The sequence below is a fragment of the Populus nigra genome, chromosome 13 (assembly GCF_951802175.1).
Source record: "Populus nigra chromosome 13, ddPopNigr1.1, whole genome shotgun sequence".
NCBI classification, from domain to species: Eukaryota; Viridiplantae; Streptophyta; class Magnoliopsida; order Malpighiales; family Salicaceae; genus Populus; species Populus nigra.
In genome coordinates this window covers 5,773,064-5,789,672 of record NC_084864.1, presented here as the reverse complement: position 1 = coordinate 5,789,672, position 16,609 = coordinate 5,773,064, and the positions used below count along the sequence as shown (strand labels likewise).

The following is a 16,609-nucleotide window of genomic DNA, read 5'->3' as shown; positions in this document are numbered from 1 at the left end:
GCTAAGACATGAGGCTACAAGTTCTTTGAAGGAAGAAGATCCTACTTTTGCCTCTAAGAGAGTCAAAATTTCTCATCAACAAACATTTGGACTGTTAGTGTCCAACTGTTACTGTCTCGTTTTTGAACTGTTACTGTCTGACCTCTCCTAAGATTTTGAACTATATCTGGAGTTATAGAACTCTGATTCAAGCCAGATTAGTCTAGTTGGAAAGCTAAGACATGAGGCTACAAGTTCTCTGAAGGAAGGAGAACGCAGTTATGCCTCTAGGATAGTCAAAATTTCTCCTCAATAAACATTTGGACTGTTAGTGTCCACCTGTTACTGTCTCGTTTTTGAACTGTTCCAGTCTGACCTCTCCTAAGATTTTGAACTATATCTGGAGTTATAGAACTCCGATTCAAGCCAGATTAGTCTAGTTTAAAGCTAAGACATGAGGCAACAAGTTCTCTAAAGGAAAGAGAACGTAATTGTGCCTTTAACACAGTCAAAATTTCTCATCAACAAACATTTGGACTATTACTGTCCAACTGTTACTGCCTCATTTTAAACAATTAAAGTCTCACCTCACCTTAGATTTTTAACTATATCTGGAGTTAAAGAACTACGATTCAAGTGACATGAGTCTCGTTGAAAAGCTAAGACATGAGGCTACAAGTTCTTTGAGGGAAGAAGATCCTACTTTTACCTCTAAGAGAGTCAAAATTTCTCCTCAATAAACATTTGGACTGTTAGTGTCCAACTGTTACAGTCTCGTTTTTGAACTGTTCCTGTCTGACCTCTCCTAAGATTTTTAACTATATCTGGAGTTATAGAACTCTGATTCAAGGCAGATTAGTCTAGTTGAAAGCTAAGACATGAGGGTACAAGTTCTCTGAAAGAAGGAGAACTCAGTTATGCCTCTAAGACAGTCAAAATTTCTGCTCAATAAACATTTGGACTATTACTGTCCAACTGTTACTGCCTCATTTTTGAACTATTAATATCTCACCTCACCTTAGATTTTTAACTATATCTGGAGTTATAGAACTCCGATTCAAGTGAGATCAGTCTCGTTGAAAAGCTAAGACATGAGGCTACAAGTTCTTTGAAGGAAGAAGATCCTACTTTTGCCTCTAAGAGAGTCAAAATTTCTCATCAACAAACATTTGGACTGTTAGTGTCCAACTGTTACTGTCTCGTTTTTGGACTGTTCCTGTCTGACCTCTCCTAAGATTTTGAACTATATCTGGAGTTATAGAACTCCGATTCAAGCCAGATTAGTCTAGTTGGAAAGCTAAGACATGAGGCTACAAGTTCTCCGAAGGAAGGAGAACACAGTTATGCCTCTAGGATAGTCAAACTTTCTCATCAACAAACATTTGGACTGTTAGTGTCCAACTGTTACTGTCTCGTTTTTGAACTGTTCTTGTCTGACCTCTCCTAAGATTTTTAACTATATCTGGAGTTATACAACTCCGATTCAAGCCAAATTATTCTAGTTGAAAGCTAATACATGAGGCTACAAGTTCTTTGAAAGAAGGAGAACTCAGTTATGCCTCTAAGACAGTCAAAATTTCTGCTCAATAAACATTTGGAGTGTTCTTGTCCAACTGTTACTCCCTCATTTTTGAACTATTACTGCCTCACCTCACCTAAGATTTTTAACTATATCTGGGGTTATAAAACTCCGATTCTAGCGAGATCAGTTTCACTGGAAAGCTAAGACATGAGGCTACCAGTTTGCTGAAGCAAGAAGAACCCATTTCTGCCTCAAAGAGAGTCAAAATTTCTCATCAACAAAGATTTGGACTGTTACTGTCCAACTCTTACTGTCTCGTTTTTGAACTGTTACTGTCTGACCTCTCCTAAGATTTTGAACTATATCTGGAGTTATAGAACTCCGATTCAAGCCAGATTAGTCTAGTTGGAAAGCTAAGACATGAGGCTACAAGTTCTCTGAAGGAAGGAGAACGCAGTTATGCCTCTAGGATAGTCAAAATTTCTCCTCAATAAACATTTGGACTGTTAGTGTCAACCTGTTACTGTCTCGTTTTTGAACTGTTCCAGTCTGACCTCTCCTAAGATTTTTAACTATATCTGGAGTTATAGAACTCCGATTCAAGCCAGATTAGTCTAGTTTAAAGCTAAGACATGTGGCTACAAGTTCTCTAAAGGAAAGAGAACGTAATTATGCCTTTAACACAGTCAAAATTTCTCATCAACAAACATTTGGACTATTACTGTCCAACTGTTACTGCCTCATTTTGAACAATTAAAGTCTCACCTCACCTTAGATTTTTAACTATATCTGGAGTTAAAGAACTACGATTCAAGTGACATGAGTCTCGTTGAAAAGCTAAGACATGAGGCTACAAGTTCTTTGAGGGAAGAAGATCCTACTTTTACCTCTAAGAGAGTCAAAATTTCTCCTCAATAAACATTTGGACTGTTAGTGTCCAACTGTTACAGTCTCGTTTTTGAACTGTTCCTGTCTGACCTCTCCTAAGATTTTTAACTATATCTGGAGTTATAGAACTCTGATTCAAGGCAGATTAGTCTAGTTGAAAGCTAAGACATGAGGTTACAAGTTCTCTGAAAGAAGGAGAACTCAGTTATGCCTCTAAGACAGTCAAAATTTCTGCTCAATAAACATTTGGACTATTACTGTCCAACTGTTACTGCCTCATTTTTGAACTATTAATATCTCACCTCACCTTAGATTTTTAACTATATCTGGAGTTATAGAACTCCGATTCAAGTGAGATCAGTCTCGTTGAAAAGCTAAGACATGAGGCTACAAGTTCTTTGAATGAAGAAGATCCTACTTTTGCCTCTAAGAGAGTCAAAATTTCTCATCAACAAACATTTGGACTGTTAGTGTCCAACTGTTACTGTCTCGTTTTTGGACTGTTCCTGTCTGACCTCTCCTAAGATTTTGAACTATATCTGGAGTTATAGAACTCCGATTCAAGCCAGATTAGTCTAGTTGGAAAGCTAAGACATGAGGCTACAAGTTCTCCGAAGGAAGGAGAACACAGTTATGCCTCTAGGATAGTCAAACTTTCTCATCAACAAACATTTGGACTGTTAGTGTCCAACTGTTACTGTCTCGTTTTTGAACTGTTCCTGTCTGACCTCTCCTAAGATTTTTAACTATATCTGGAGTTATACAACTCCGATTCAAGCCAAATTATTCTAGTTGAAAGCTAATACATGAGGCTACAAGTTCTTTGAAAGAAGGAGAACTCAGTTATGCCTTTAAGACAGTCAAAATTTCTGCTCAATAAACATTTGGACTATTACTGTCCAACTGTTACTGCCACATTTTTGAACTATTAATGGCTCACCTCACCTTAGATTTTTAACTATATCTGGAGTTCTAGAACTCCGATTCAAGTGAGATCAGTCTCGTTGAAAAGCTAAGACATGAGGCTACAAGTTCTTTGAAGGAAGAAGATCCTACTTTTGCCTCTAAGAGAGTCAAAATTTCTCATCAACAAACATTTGGACTGTTAGTGTCCAACTGTTACTGTCTCGTTTTTGAACTGTTCCTGTCTGACCTCTCCTAAGATTTTTAACTATATCTGGAGTTATACAACTCCGATTCAAGCCAAATTATTCTAGTTGAAAGCTAATACATGAGGCTACAAGTTCTTTGAAAGAAGGAGAACTCAGTTATGCCTCTAAGACAGTCAAAATTTCTGCTCAATAAACATTTGGAGTGTTCTTGTCCAACTGTTACTCCCTCATTTTTGAACTATTACTGCCTCACCTCACCTAAGATTTTTAACTATATCTGGAGTTCTAGAACTCCGATTCAAGTGAGATCAGTCTCGTTGAAAAGCTAAGACATGAGGCTACAAGTTCTTTGAAGGAAGAAGATCCTACTTTTGCCTCTAAGAGAGTCAAAATTTCTCATCAACAAACATTTGGACTGTTAGTGTCCAACTGTTACTGTCTCGTTTTTGAACTGTTACTGTCTGACCTCTCCTAAGATTTTGAACTATATCTGGAGTTATATAACTCCGATTCAAGCCAGATTAGTCTAGTTGGAAAGCTAAGACATGAGGCTACAAGTTCTCTGAAGGAAGGAGAACGCAGTTATGCCTCTAGGATAGTCAAAATTTCTCCTCAATAAACATTTGGACTGTTAGTGTCCACTTGTTACTCTCTCGTTTTTGAACTGTTCCAGTCTGACCTCTCCTAAGATTTTTAACTATATCTGGAGTTATAGAACTCCGATTCAAGCCAGATTAGTCTAGTTTAAAGCTAAGACATGAGACTACAAGTTCTCTAAAGGAAAGAGAACGTAATTATGCCTTTAACACAGTCAAAATTTCTCATCAACAAACATTTGGACTATTACTGTCCAACTGTTACTGCCTCATTTTGAACAATTAAAGTCTCACCTCACCTTAGATTTTTAACTATATCTGGAGTTAAAGAACTACGATTCAAGTGACATGAGTCTCGTTGAAAAGCTAAGACATGAGGCTACAAGTTCTTTGAGGGAAGAAGATCCTACTTTTACCTCTAAGAGAGTCAAAATTTCTCCTCAATAAACATTTGGACTGTTAGTGTCCAACTGTTACAGTCTCGTTTTTGAACTGTTCCTGTCTGACCTCTCCTAAGATTTTTAACTATATCTGGAGTTATAGAACTCTGATTCAAGGCAGATTAGTCTAGTTGAAAGCTAAGACATGAGGTTACAAGTTCTCTGAAAGAAGGAGAACTCAGTTATGCCTCTAAGACAGTCAAAATTTCTGCTCAATAAACATTTGGACTATTACTGTCCAACTGTTACTGCCTCATTTTTGAACTATTAATATCTCACCTCACCTTAGATTTTTAACTATATCTGGAGTTATAGAACTCCGATTCAAGTGAGATCAGTCTCGTTGAAAAGCTAAGACATGAGGCTACAAGTTCTTTGAAGGAAGAAGATCCTACTTTTGCCTCTAAGAGAGTCAAAATTTCTCATCAACAAACATTTGGACTGTTAGTGTCCAACTGTTACTGTCTCGTTTTTGGACTGTTCCTGTCTGACCTCTCCTAAGATTTTGAACTATATCTGGAGTTATAGAACTCCGATTCAAGCCAGATTAGTCTAGTTGGAAAGCTAAGACATGAGGCTACAAGTTCTCCGAAGGAAGGAGAACACAGTTATGCCTCTAGGATAGTCAAACTTTCTCATCAACAAACATTTGGACTGTTAGTGTCCAACTGTTACTGTCTCGTTTTTGAACTGTTCCTGTCTGACCTCTCCTAAGATTTTTAACTATATCTGGAGTTATACAACTCCGATTCAAGCCAAATTATTCTAGTTGAAAGCTAATACATGAGGCTACAAGTTCTTTGAAAGAAGGAGAACTCAGTTATGCCTCTAAGACAGTCAAAATTTCTGCTCAATAAACATTTGGAGTGTTCTTGTCCAACTGTTACTCCCTCATTTTTGAACTATTACTGCCTCACCTCACCTAAGATTTTTAACTATATCTGGGGTTATAAAACTCTGATTCAAGCGAGATCAGTTTCACTGGAAAGCTAAGACATGAGGCTACCAGTTTGCTGAAGCAAGAAGAACCCATTTCTGCCTCAAAGAGAGTCAAAATTTCTCATCAACAAAGATTTGGACTGTTACTGTCCAACTCTTACTGTCTCGTTTTTGAACTGTTACTGTCTGACCTCTCCTAAGATTTTTAAATATATCTGGAGTTATAGAACTCTGATTCAAGCCAGATTAGTCTAGTTTAAAGCTAAGACATAAGGCTACAAGTTCTCTAAAGGAAAGAGAACGCAATTATGCCTTTAAGACAGTCAAAATTTCTCATCAACAAATATTTGGACTATTACTGTCCAACTGTTACTGCCTTATTTTTGAACTATTAAAGTCTCACCTCACCTTAGATTTTTAACTATATCTGGAGTTATAGAACTCCGATTCAAGTGAGATCAGTCTCGTTGAAAAGCTAAGACATGAGGCTACAAGTTCTTTGAAGGAAGAAGATCCTACTTTTGCCTCTAAGAGAGTCAAAATTTCTCATCAACAAACATTTGGACTGTTAGTGTCCAACTGTTACTGTCTCGTTTTTGAACTGTTACTGTCTGACCTCTCCTAAGATTTTGAACTATATCTGGAGTTATAGAACTCCGATTCAACCCAGATTAGTCTAGTTGAAAGCTAAGACATGAGGCTAAAAGTTATCTGAAAGAAGCAGAACTCAGTTATCAAAATTTCTGCTCAATAAACATTTGGAGTGTTATTGTCCAACTATTACTGCCTCATTTTTGAACTATTACTGGGGTTATAAAACTCCGATTCAAGCGAGATCAGTCTCGCTGGAAAGCTAAGACATGAGGCTACAAGTTTGCTGAAGCAAGAAGAACCCACTTCTGCCTTTAAGAGAGTCAAAATTTCTCATCAACAAAGATTTGGACTGTTACTGTCCAACTGTTACTGCCTCATTTTTGAACTATTACTGTCTCACCTCACCTAAGATTTTTAACTATATCTGGGGTTATAAAACTCCAATTCAAGCGAGATCAGTCTCGCTAGAAAGCTAAGACATGAGGCTACAAGTTCACTGAAACAAGAAGAACTCACTTTTGCCTCTAAGAGAGTCAAAATTTCTCATCAACAAAGATTTGGACTATTACTGTCCAACTGTTACTCTCTCGTTTTTGAACTGTTACTGTCTGACCTCTCCTAAGATTTTTAACTATATCTGGAGTTATAGAACTCCGATTCAAGCCAGATTAGTCTTGTTGAAAGCTAAGACATGAGGCTACAAGTTCTCTAAAGGAAAGAGAACGCAATTATACCTTTAAGACAGTCAAAATTTCTGCTCAATAAACATTTGGACTATTACTGTCCAACTGTTACTGCCACATTTTTGAACTATTAATGTCTTACCTCACCTTAGATTTTTAACTATATCTGGAGTTCTAGAACTCCGATTCAAGTGAGATCAGTCTCGTTGAAAAGCTAAGAACATGACGCTACAAGTTCTTTGAAGGAAGAAGATCCTACTTTTGCCTCTAAGAGAGTCAAAATTTCTCATCAACAAACATTTGGACTGTTAGTGTCCAACTGTTACTGTCTCGTTTTTGAACTGTTACTGTCTGACCTCTCCTAAGATTTTGAACTATATCTGGAGTTATAGAACTCCGATTCAAGCCAGATTAGTCTAGTTGGAAAGCTAAGACATGAGGATATAAGTTCTCTGAAGGAAGGAGAACGCAGTTATGCCTCTAGGATAGTCAAACTTTCTCCTCAATAAACATTTGGACTGTTAGTGTCCACCAGTTACTGTCTCGTTTTTGAACTGTTCCTGTCTGACCTCTCATAAGATTTTTAACTATATCTGGAGTTATAGAACTCCGATTCAAGCCAAATTATTCTAGTTGAAAGCTAATACATGAGGTTACAAGTTCTTTGAAAGAAGGAGAACTCAGTTATGCCTCTAAGACAGTCAAAATTTCTGCTCAATAAACATTTGGAGTGTTATTGTCCAACTGTTACTCCCTCATTTTTGAACTATTACTGCCTCACCTCACCTAAGATTTTTAACTATATCTGGGGTTATAATACTCCGATTCAAGCGAGATCAGTTTCACTGGAAAGCTAAGACATGAGGCTACCAGTTTGCTGAAGCAAGAAAAACCCACTTCTGTCTCAAAGAGAGTCAAAATTTCTCATCAACAAAGATTTGGACTGTTACTGTCCAACTCTTACTGTCTCGTTTTTGAACTGTTACTGTTTGACCTCTCCTAAGATTTTTAAATATATCTGGAGTTATAGAACTCTGATTCAAGCCAGATTAGTCTAGTTTAAAGCTAAGACATAAGGCTACAAGTTCTCTAAAGGAAAGAGAACGCAATTATGCCTTTAAGACAGTCAAAATTTCTCATCAACAAATATTTGGACTATTACTGTCCAACTGTTACTGCCTCATTTTTGAACTATTAAAGTCTCACCTCACCTTAGATTTTTAACTATATCTGGAGTTATAGAACTCCGATTCAAGTGAGATCAGTCTCGTTGAAAAGCTAAGACATGAGGCTACAAGTTCTTTGAAGGAAGAAGATCCTACTTTTGCCTCTAAGAGAGTCAAAATTTCTCATCAACAAACATTTGGACTGTTAGTGTCCAACTGTTACTGTCTCGTTTTTGAACTGTTACTGTCTCGTTTTTGAACTGTTACTGTCTGACCTCTCCTAAGATTTTGAACTATATCTGGAGTTATAGAACTCCGATTCAAGCAAGATTAGTCTAGTTGAAAGCTAAGACATGAGGCTACAAGTTATCTGAAAGAAGGAGAACTCAGTTATGCCTCTAAGACAGTCAAAATTTCTGCTCAATAAACATTTGGAGTGTTATTGTCCAACTGTTACTGCCTCATTTTTGAACTATTACTGTCTCACCTCACTTATGATTTTTAACTATATCTGGGGTTATAAAACTCCGATTCAAGCGAGATCAGTCTCCCTGGAAAGCTAAGACATGAGGCTACAAGTTTGCTGAAGCAAGAAGAACCCACTTCTGCCTTTAAGAGAGTCAAAATTTCTCATCAACAAAGATTTGGACTGTTACTGTCCAACTGTTACTGCCTCATTTTTGAACTATTACTGTCTCACCTCACCTAAGATTTTTAACTATATCTGGGGTTATAAAACTCCGATTCAAGCGAGATCAGTCTCGCTAGAAAGCTAAGACATGAGGCTACAAGTTCACTGAAACAAGAAGAACTCACTTTTGCCTCTAAGAGAGTCAAAATTTCTCATCAACAAAGATTTGGACTATTACTGTCCAACTGTTACTCTCTCGTTTTTGAACTGTTACTGTCTGACCTCTCCTAAGATTTTTAACTATATCTGGAGTTATAGAACTCCGATTCAAGCCAGATTAGTCTTGTTGAAAGCTAAGACATGAGGCTACAAGTTCTCTAAAGGAAAGAGAACGCAATTATACCTTTAAGACAGTCAAAATTTCTGCTCAATAAACATTTGGACTATTACTGTCCAACTGTTACTGCCACATTTTTGAACTATTAATGTCTTACCTCACCTTAGATTTTTAACTATATCTGGAGTTCTAGAACTCCGATTCAAGTGAGATCAGTCTCGTTGAAAAGCTAAGAACATGACGCTACAAGTTCTTTGAAGGAAGAAGATCCTACTTTTGCCTCTAAGAGAGTCAAAATTTCTCATCAACAAACATTTGGACTGTTAGTGTCCAACTGTTACTGTCTCGTTTTTGAACTGTTACTGTCTGACCTCTCCTAAGATTTTGAACTATATCTGGAGTTATAGAACTCCGATTCAAGCCAGATTAGTCTAGTTGGAAAGCTAAGACATGAGGATATAAGTTCTCTGAAGGAAGGAGAACGCAGTTATGCCTCTAGGATAGTCAAACTTTCTCCTCAATAAACATTTGGACTGTTAGTGTCCACCAGTTACTGTCTCGTTTTTGAACTGTTCCTGTCTGACCTCTCATAAGATTTTTAACTATATCTGGAGTTATAGAACTCCGATTCAAGCCAAATTATTCTAGTTGAAAGCTAATACATGAGGTTACAAGTTCTTTGAAAGAAGGAGAACTCAGTTATGCCTCTAAGACAGTCAAAATTTCTGCTCAATAAACATTTGGAGTGTTATTGTCCAACTGTTACTCCCTCATTTTTGAACTATTACTGCCTCACCTCACCTAAGATTTTTAACTATATCTGGGGTTATAATACTCCGATTCAAGCGAGATCAGTTTCACTGGAAAGCTAAGACATGAGGCTACCAGTTTGCTGAAGCAAGAAAAACCCACTTCTGTCTCAAAGAGAGTCAAAATTTCTCATCAACAAAGATTTGGACTGTTACTGTCCAACTCTTACTGTCTCGTTTTTGAACTGTTACTGTTTGACCTCTCCTAAGATTTTTAAATATATCTGGAGTTATAGAACTCTGATTCAAGCCAGATTAGTCTAGTTTAAAGCTAAGACATAAGGCTACAAGTTCTCTAAAGGAAAGAGAACGTAATTATGCCTTTAAGACAGTCAAAATTTCTCATCAACAAATATTTGGACTATTACTGTCCAACTGTTACTGCCTCATTTTTGAACTATTAAAGTCTCACCTCACCTTAGATTTTTAACTATATCTGGAGTTATAGAACTCCGATTCAAGTGAGATCAGTCTCGTTGAAAAGCTAAGACATGAGGCTACAAGTTCTTTGAAGGAAGAAGATCCTACTTTTGCCTCTAAGAGAGTCAAAATTTCTCATCAACAAACATTTGGACTGTTAGTGTCCAACTGTTACTGTCTCGTTTTTGAACTGTTACTGTCTGACCTCTCCTAAGATTTTGAACTATATCTGGAGTTATAGAACTCCGATTCAAGCAAGATTAGTCTAGTTGAAAGCTAAGACATGAGGCTACAAGTTATCTGAAAGAAGGAGAACTCAGTTATGCCTCTAAGACAGTCAAAATTTCTGCTCAATAAACATTTGGAGTGTTATTGTCCAACTGTTACTGCCTCATTTTTGAACTATTACTGTCTCAACTCACCTAAGATTTTTAACTATATCTGGGGTTATAAAACTCCGATTCAAGCGAGATCAGTCTCGCTGGAAAGCTAAGACATGAGGCTACAAGTTCACTGAAGCAAGAAGAACCCACTTCTGCCTTCAAGAGAGTCAAAATTTCTCATCAACAAAGATTTGGACTGTTACTGTCCAACTGTTACTGCCTCATTTTTGAACTATTACTGTCTCAACTCACCTAAGATTTTTAACTATATCTGGGGTTATAAAACTCCGATTCAAGCGAGATCAGTCTCGCTGGAAAGCTAAGACATGAGGCTACAAGTTCACTGAAGCAAGAAGAACTCACTTTTGCCTCTAAGAGAGTCAAAATTTCTCATCAACAAAGATTTGGACTATTACTGTCCAACTGTTACTGTCTCGTTTTTGAACTGTTACTATCTCAACTCACATCAGATTTTTAACTATATCTGGAGTTATAAAACTCTGATTCAAGCGAGATCAGTCTAGTTGGAAAGCTAAGACATGAGGCTACAAGTTCACTGAAAGAAGGAGAACGCAGTTATGCCTCTAAGAGAGTCAAAATTTCTCATCAACAAAGATTTGGACTGTTACTGTCCAACTGTTACTGCCTCATTTTTGAACTGTTACTGTCTCACTTCACCTAAGATTTTAAACTATATCTGGGGTTATAAAACTCCGATACAAGCGAGATCAGTCTCGCTGGAAAGCTAAGACATGAGGCTACAAGTTCGCTGAGCAAGAACAACCCACTTCTGCCTCTAAGAGAGTCAAAATTTCTCATCAACAAAGATTTGGACTGTTACTGTCCAACTGTTACTGCTTCATTTTTGAACTGTTACTGTCTCACTTCACCTAAGATTTTTAACTATATGTGGGGTTATAAAACTCTGATTCAAGCGAGATTAGTCTCGCTAGAAAGCTAAGACATGAGACTACAAGTTCGCTGAAGCAAGAAGAACCCACTTTTGCCTCTAAGAGAGTCAAAATTTCTCATCAACAAAGATTTGGACTGTTACTGTCCAATTGTTACTGCCTCATTTTTGAACTGTTACTGTCTCACCTCACATCAGATTTTTAACTATATCTGGAGTTATAGAACTCTGATTCAAGCGAGATCAATCTAGTTGGAAAGCTAAGACATGAGGCTACAAGTTCTCTGAAGGAAGCAGAACGCAGTTATGCCTCTAAGATAGTCAAAATTTCTCATCAACAAAGATTTGAACAGTTATTGTCCAACTGTTACTGTCTCGTTTTTGAACTGTTACTATCTCACCTCACATCAGATTTTTAACTATATCTGGAGTTATATAACTCTGATTCAAGCGAGATCAGTCTAGTTGGAAAGCTAAGACATGAGGCTACAAGTTCTCTGAAGGAAGGAGAACACAGTTTTGCCTCTACGATAGTCAAAATTTCTCCTCAATAAACATTTGGACTGTTAGTGTCCAACTGTTACTGTCTTCTTTTTGAACTGTTCCTGTCTGACCTCTCCTAAGATTTTTAACTATATCTGGAGTTATAAAACTCTAATTCAAGCCAGATTAGTCTAGTTGGAAAGCTAAGACACGAGGCTACAAGTTCTCCGTAGGAAGTAGAACACAGTTTTGCCTCTAAGACAGTCAAAATTTGTCATCAACAAACATTTGGACTATTAATGTCCAACTGTTACTGTCTCGTTTTTGAACTGTTACTGTCTGACCTCTCCTAAGATTTTTTACTATATCTGGAGTTATAGAACTCCGATTCAAGCCAGATTAGTCTAGTTGAAAGCTAAGACATGAGGGTACAAGTTCTCTGAAAGAAGGAGAACTCAGTTATGCCTCTAAGACAGTCAAAATTTTTGCTCAATAAACATTTGGAGTGTTAGTGTCCAACTGTTACTGCCTCATTTTTGAACTATTACTGTCTCACCTCACCTAAGATTTTTAACTATATCTGGGGTTATAAAACTCCGATTCAAGCGAGATCAGTCTCCCTGGAAAGCTAAGACATGAGACTACAAGTTCGCTGAAGCAAGAAGAACCCACTTCTGCCACTAAGAGAGTCAAAATTTCTCATCAACAAAGATTTGGACAGTTATTGTCCAACTGTTACTGTCTCATTTTTGAACTGTTACTATCTCACCTCACATCAGATTTTTAACTATATCTGGAGTTATATAACTCTGATTCAAGCGAGATCAGTCTAGTTGGAAAGCTAAGAAATGAGGCTACAAGTTCTCTGAAGGAAGGAGAACACAGTTTTGCCTCTACGATAGTCAAAATTTCTCCTCAATAAACATTTGGACTGTTAGTATCCAACTGTTACTGCCTCGTTTTTGAACTGTTCCTGTCTGACCTCTCCTAAGATTTTTAACTATCTGGAGTTACAGAACTCGGATTCAAGCTAGATTAGTCTAGTTTAAAGCTAAGACATGAGGCTACAAATTCTCTAAAGGAAAGAGAACGCAATCATGCCTTTAAGACAGTCAAAATTTCTCATCAACAAATATTTGGACTATTACTGTCCAACTGTTACTGCCTCATTTTTGAACTATTATTGTCTCACCTCACATCAAATTTTTAACTATATCTGGAGTTATAGAACTCCGATTCAAGTGAGATCAGTCTCGTTGAAAAGCTAAGACATGAGGCTACAAGTTCTTTGAAGGAAGAAGATCCCACTTTTTCCTCTAAGAGAGTCAAAATTTTTCATCAACAAACATTTGGATTGTTAGTGTCCAACTGTTACTGTCTTGTTTTTCAAATGTTACTGTCTGACCTCTCCTAAGATTTTTAACTATATCTGGAGTTATAGAACTCCTATTCAAGCCAGACTAGTCTAGTTGAAAGCTAAAACATGAGGCTACAAGTTCTCTAAAGGAAAGAGAACGCAATTATGCCTTTAAGACAGTCAAAATTTCTCATCAACAAATATTTGGACTATTACTGTCCAACTGTTACTGCCTTATTTTTGAACTATTAAAGTCTCACCTCACCTTAGATTTTTAACTATATCTGGAGTTATAGAACTCCGATTCAAGTGAGATCAGTCTCGTTGAAAAGCTAAGACATGAGGCTACAAGTTCTTTGAAGGAAGAAGATCCCACTTTTTCCTCTAAGAGAGTCAAAATTTTTCATCAACAAACATTTGGATTGTTAGTGTCCAACTGTTACTGTCTTGTTTTTCAAATGTTACTGTCTGACCTCTCCTAAGATTTTTAAATATATCTGGAGTTATAGAACTCTGATTCAAGCCAGATTAGTCTAGTTTAAAGCTAAGACATAAGGCTACAAGTTCTCTAAAGGAAAGAGAACGCAATTATGCCTTTAAGACAGTCAAAATTTCTCATCAACAAATATTTGGACTATTACTGTCCAACTGTTACTGCCTTATTTTTGAACTATTAAAGTCTCACCTCACCTTAGATTTTTAACTATATCTGGAGTTATAGAACTCCGATTCAAGTGAGATCAGTCTCGTTGAAAAGCTAAGACATGAGGCTACAAGTTCTTTGAAGGAAGAAGATCCCACTTTTTCCTCTAAGAGAGTCAAAATTTTTCATCAACAAACATTTGGATTGTTAGTGTCCAACTGTTACTGTCTTGTTTTTCAAATGTTACTGTCTGACCTCTCCTAAGATTTTTAACTATATCTGGAGTTATAGAACTCCTATTCAAGCCAGACTAGTCTAGTTGAAAGCTAAGACATGAGGCTACAAGTTCTTTGAAGGAAAGAGAACGAAGTTATGCCTCTAACATAGTCAAAATTTCTCATCAACAAACATTTGGACTGTTACTGTCTAACTGTTACTGTCTGACCTCTCCTAAGATTTTTAACGATATCTGGAGTTGTAAAACTCCGATTCAAGCCAGATTAGTCTAGTTGGAAAGCTAAGACATGAGGCTACAAGTTGTCTGAAGGAAGGAGAACCCAATTCTGCCTCTAAGAGAGTCAAAATTTCTCATCAACAAACATTTGGACTCTTACTGTCTCGTTTTTGAACTGTTACTGTCTGACCTCACCTCATATTTTGAACTATATATGTAGTTATAGTATCCGATTGAATTGAGATTAGTCTCGTTGGAAAGCTAATACATGAGGCTACAAGTTCTCTGAAGGATGGAGAACCAAGTTCTGCCTCTAAGATAGACAAAATTTCTCATCAACAAACATTTGGACTATTACTGTCTCGTTTTTTTACTATTACTGTATGACCTCTCCTCAGATTTTTAACTCTATCTGAAGTTATAGAACTATGATTCAAATGAGATTAGTCTCGTTGGAAAGCTAAGACATGAGGCTACAAGTTCTTTGAAAGAAGGAGAACCCAGTTCTGCCACTTAGAAAGTCAAAATTTCTCATCAACAAACTTTTGGACTGTTACTGTCCAACTATTACTGTCTTGTTTTTGAACTGTTACTGTCTGACCTCTCCTCATATTTTTAACTACATCTCGAGTTATAGAACTTAATTCTATAATTTAACATCCAGGCATCAATTCATAATCGACTTTAAAATGACTCATAAGACCATGTTTAGAATACCTTACCCGGTATGAATCAAAGTTTCAATCCCTCCTTTTCTTTCTAATGACAGCCGACCCTCCCCTCTTCTTTTCTTGTTCAATTTTTCTTGTTAATCCCTTGCCCACCAGTGTTTATTCTACCTATAACCTTTAATCTTGGATGGGTTCTTGAAATTTTGGTGTTTCTCTCTTGATTTGTAAAAATGGATACAAAAACTCCCTCTTTTCTTTCTTCACTATAGCTGCAAATTTGTTTTGGGTGAGAAGATAAGTATTTATGCTCTATAATTATTCTTATTTGCATTTAGGCCTCATTTTCTTTAAGTGTATTCATTTTGCCCCCACTTTTTTTTTTAGTTTAGTTTATTTTCTTTAATTTAATCTAGCCTTGATTTTCTCGGGAGCCACCTTAAAAAATACTTTATCCCCCACTTAGAATTCCAAGGGCCTTCTTTGGCTATCTACGTAACGTTTTTTGTCTATCCTGGGCTTCCTTCATCCTCTTTTTTATCACCCTCACCTTGTCAGTTGTTAGTTGTACCATTTCAGGTCCTAAAAGCTTCCTATCTCCTACTTCCTCCCAACAAATTGGGGTACGACATTTGCTCCCATACAATGCTTCATATGGAACCATACCAATAGTAATTTGATGGCTATTATTATAAGTAAACTCCACCAATAGTAGGAGATCCTCCCAATTCCTTCCAAACTCCAGCACACAGGACCTTAGGAGATTCTCAAGAGTTTGAATAGTCCTTTCAGATTGACCATCCGTTTAAGGATGAAAGGTCGTGCTCAGATTCAACTGTCCCCATTGCCTGTTGTAAGCTAGGCCACAATCTTGATGTGAACCTTAGATCCCGATCCAATATAATTAAAATTGGCACTCCGTGAAGTCTGATTACTTCATTTACATATAATTTTGCCAGCTTATCCATCGAATCAGTCATCTTCATAGGAAAAAACAAAGCAAATTTTGTTAGTCGATCCACGACCACCCATATGGCATCATTCCCCTTCTTTCCCCTGGGTAATCCCGTCACAAAATCCATAGAAATATCCTCCCATTTCCAATCCGGAATTGATAATGAATGTAATTCCCTTGCATGTTTCTGATGTTCTATCTTTACCTGTTGACAGATCCCACAGTTCGACACAAATTCTGCTATTTCCCTCTTCATATTTAGCCACCAGTAGTATTCCTTTAAATCCCTATACATCTTTGTACTCCCAGGATGAGTAGCAAATCGAGATTCATGAGCTTTTCTTAATACTTCATCTTTCAAAGTCTTATCCTCAAGCAAATAAATTCGCTTACCCATAGCTATTAGCCTATCAGATAACATTTGAAATGATGTCTCTATACCCTTGTTTACCCTCTCCTTGATCTCTTTTTAATTTCCCATCTGCTTGTTGAGCCACCAAGACCTTGTCTCGAAGCACAGATCGGATCTTTAACTGAGCTAACAGTGATCCCTCGAGCCTTACACTTAGGCGCAAGCCCATTTTCTTTAATTCCACTATACTTTCCTGTTCCTTAAGCTCTATATTATTCATCATTGTTT

At 37.0% G+C, this 16,609-nt stretch overlaps 1 protein-coding gene across 1 annotated transcript in view; it reads right to left on the bottom strand.

The window, feature by feature from the left end:
- The window catches only part of LOC133671530 (serine/threonine-protein kinase PBS1-like), a 49,653-nt gene extending 33,287 nt beyond the window's left edge, over window positions 1-16,366 (bottom strand). The window contains exons 1-2 of the mRNA XM_062092296.1: window positions 15,897-16,366; window positions 15,565-15,799 (exon numbers count right to left, since the gene is read on the bottom strand). Of these exons, the coding sequence (XP_061948280.1) occupies window positions 15,565-15,799; window positions 15,897-16,366 (705 nt within the window). The remainder of the gene's footprint in view (window positions 1-15,564; window positions 15,800-15,896) is intronic.
- Between the last annotated feature and the right edge of the window lie 243 nt (window positions 16,367-16,609).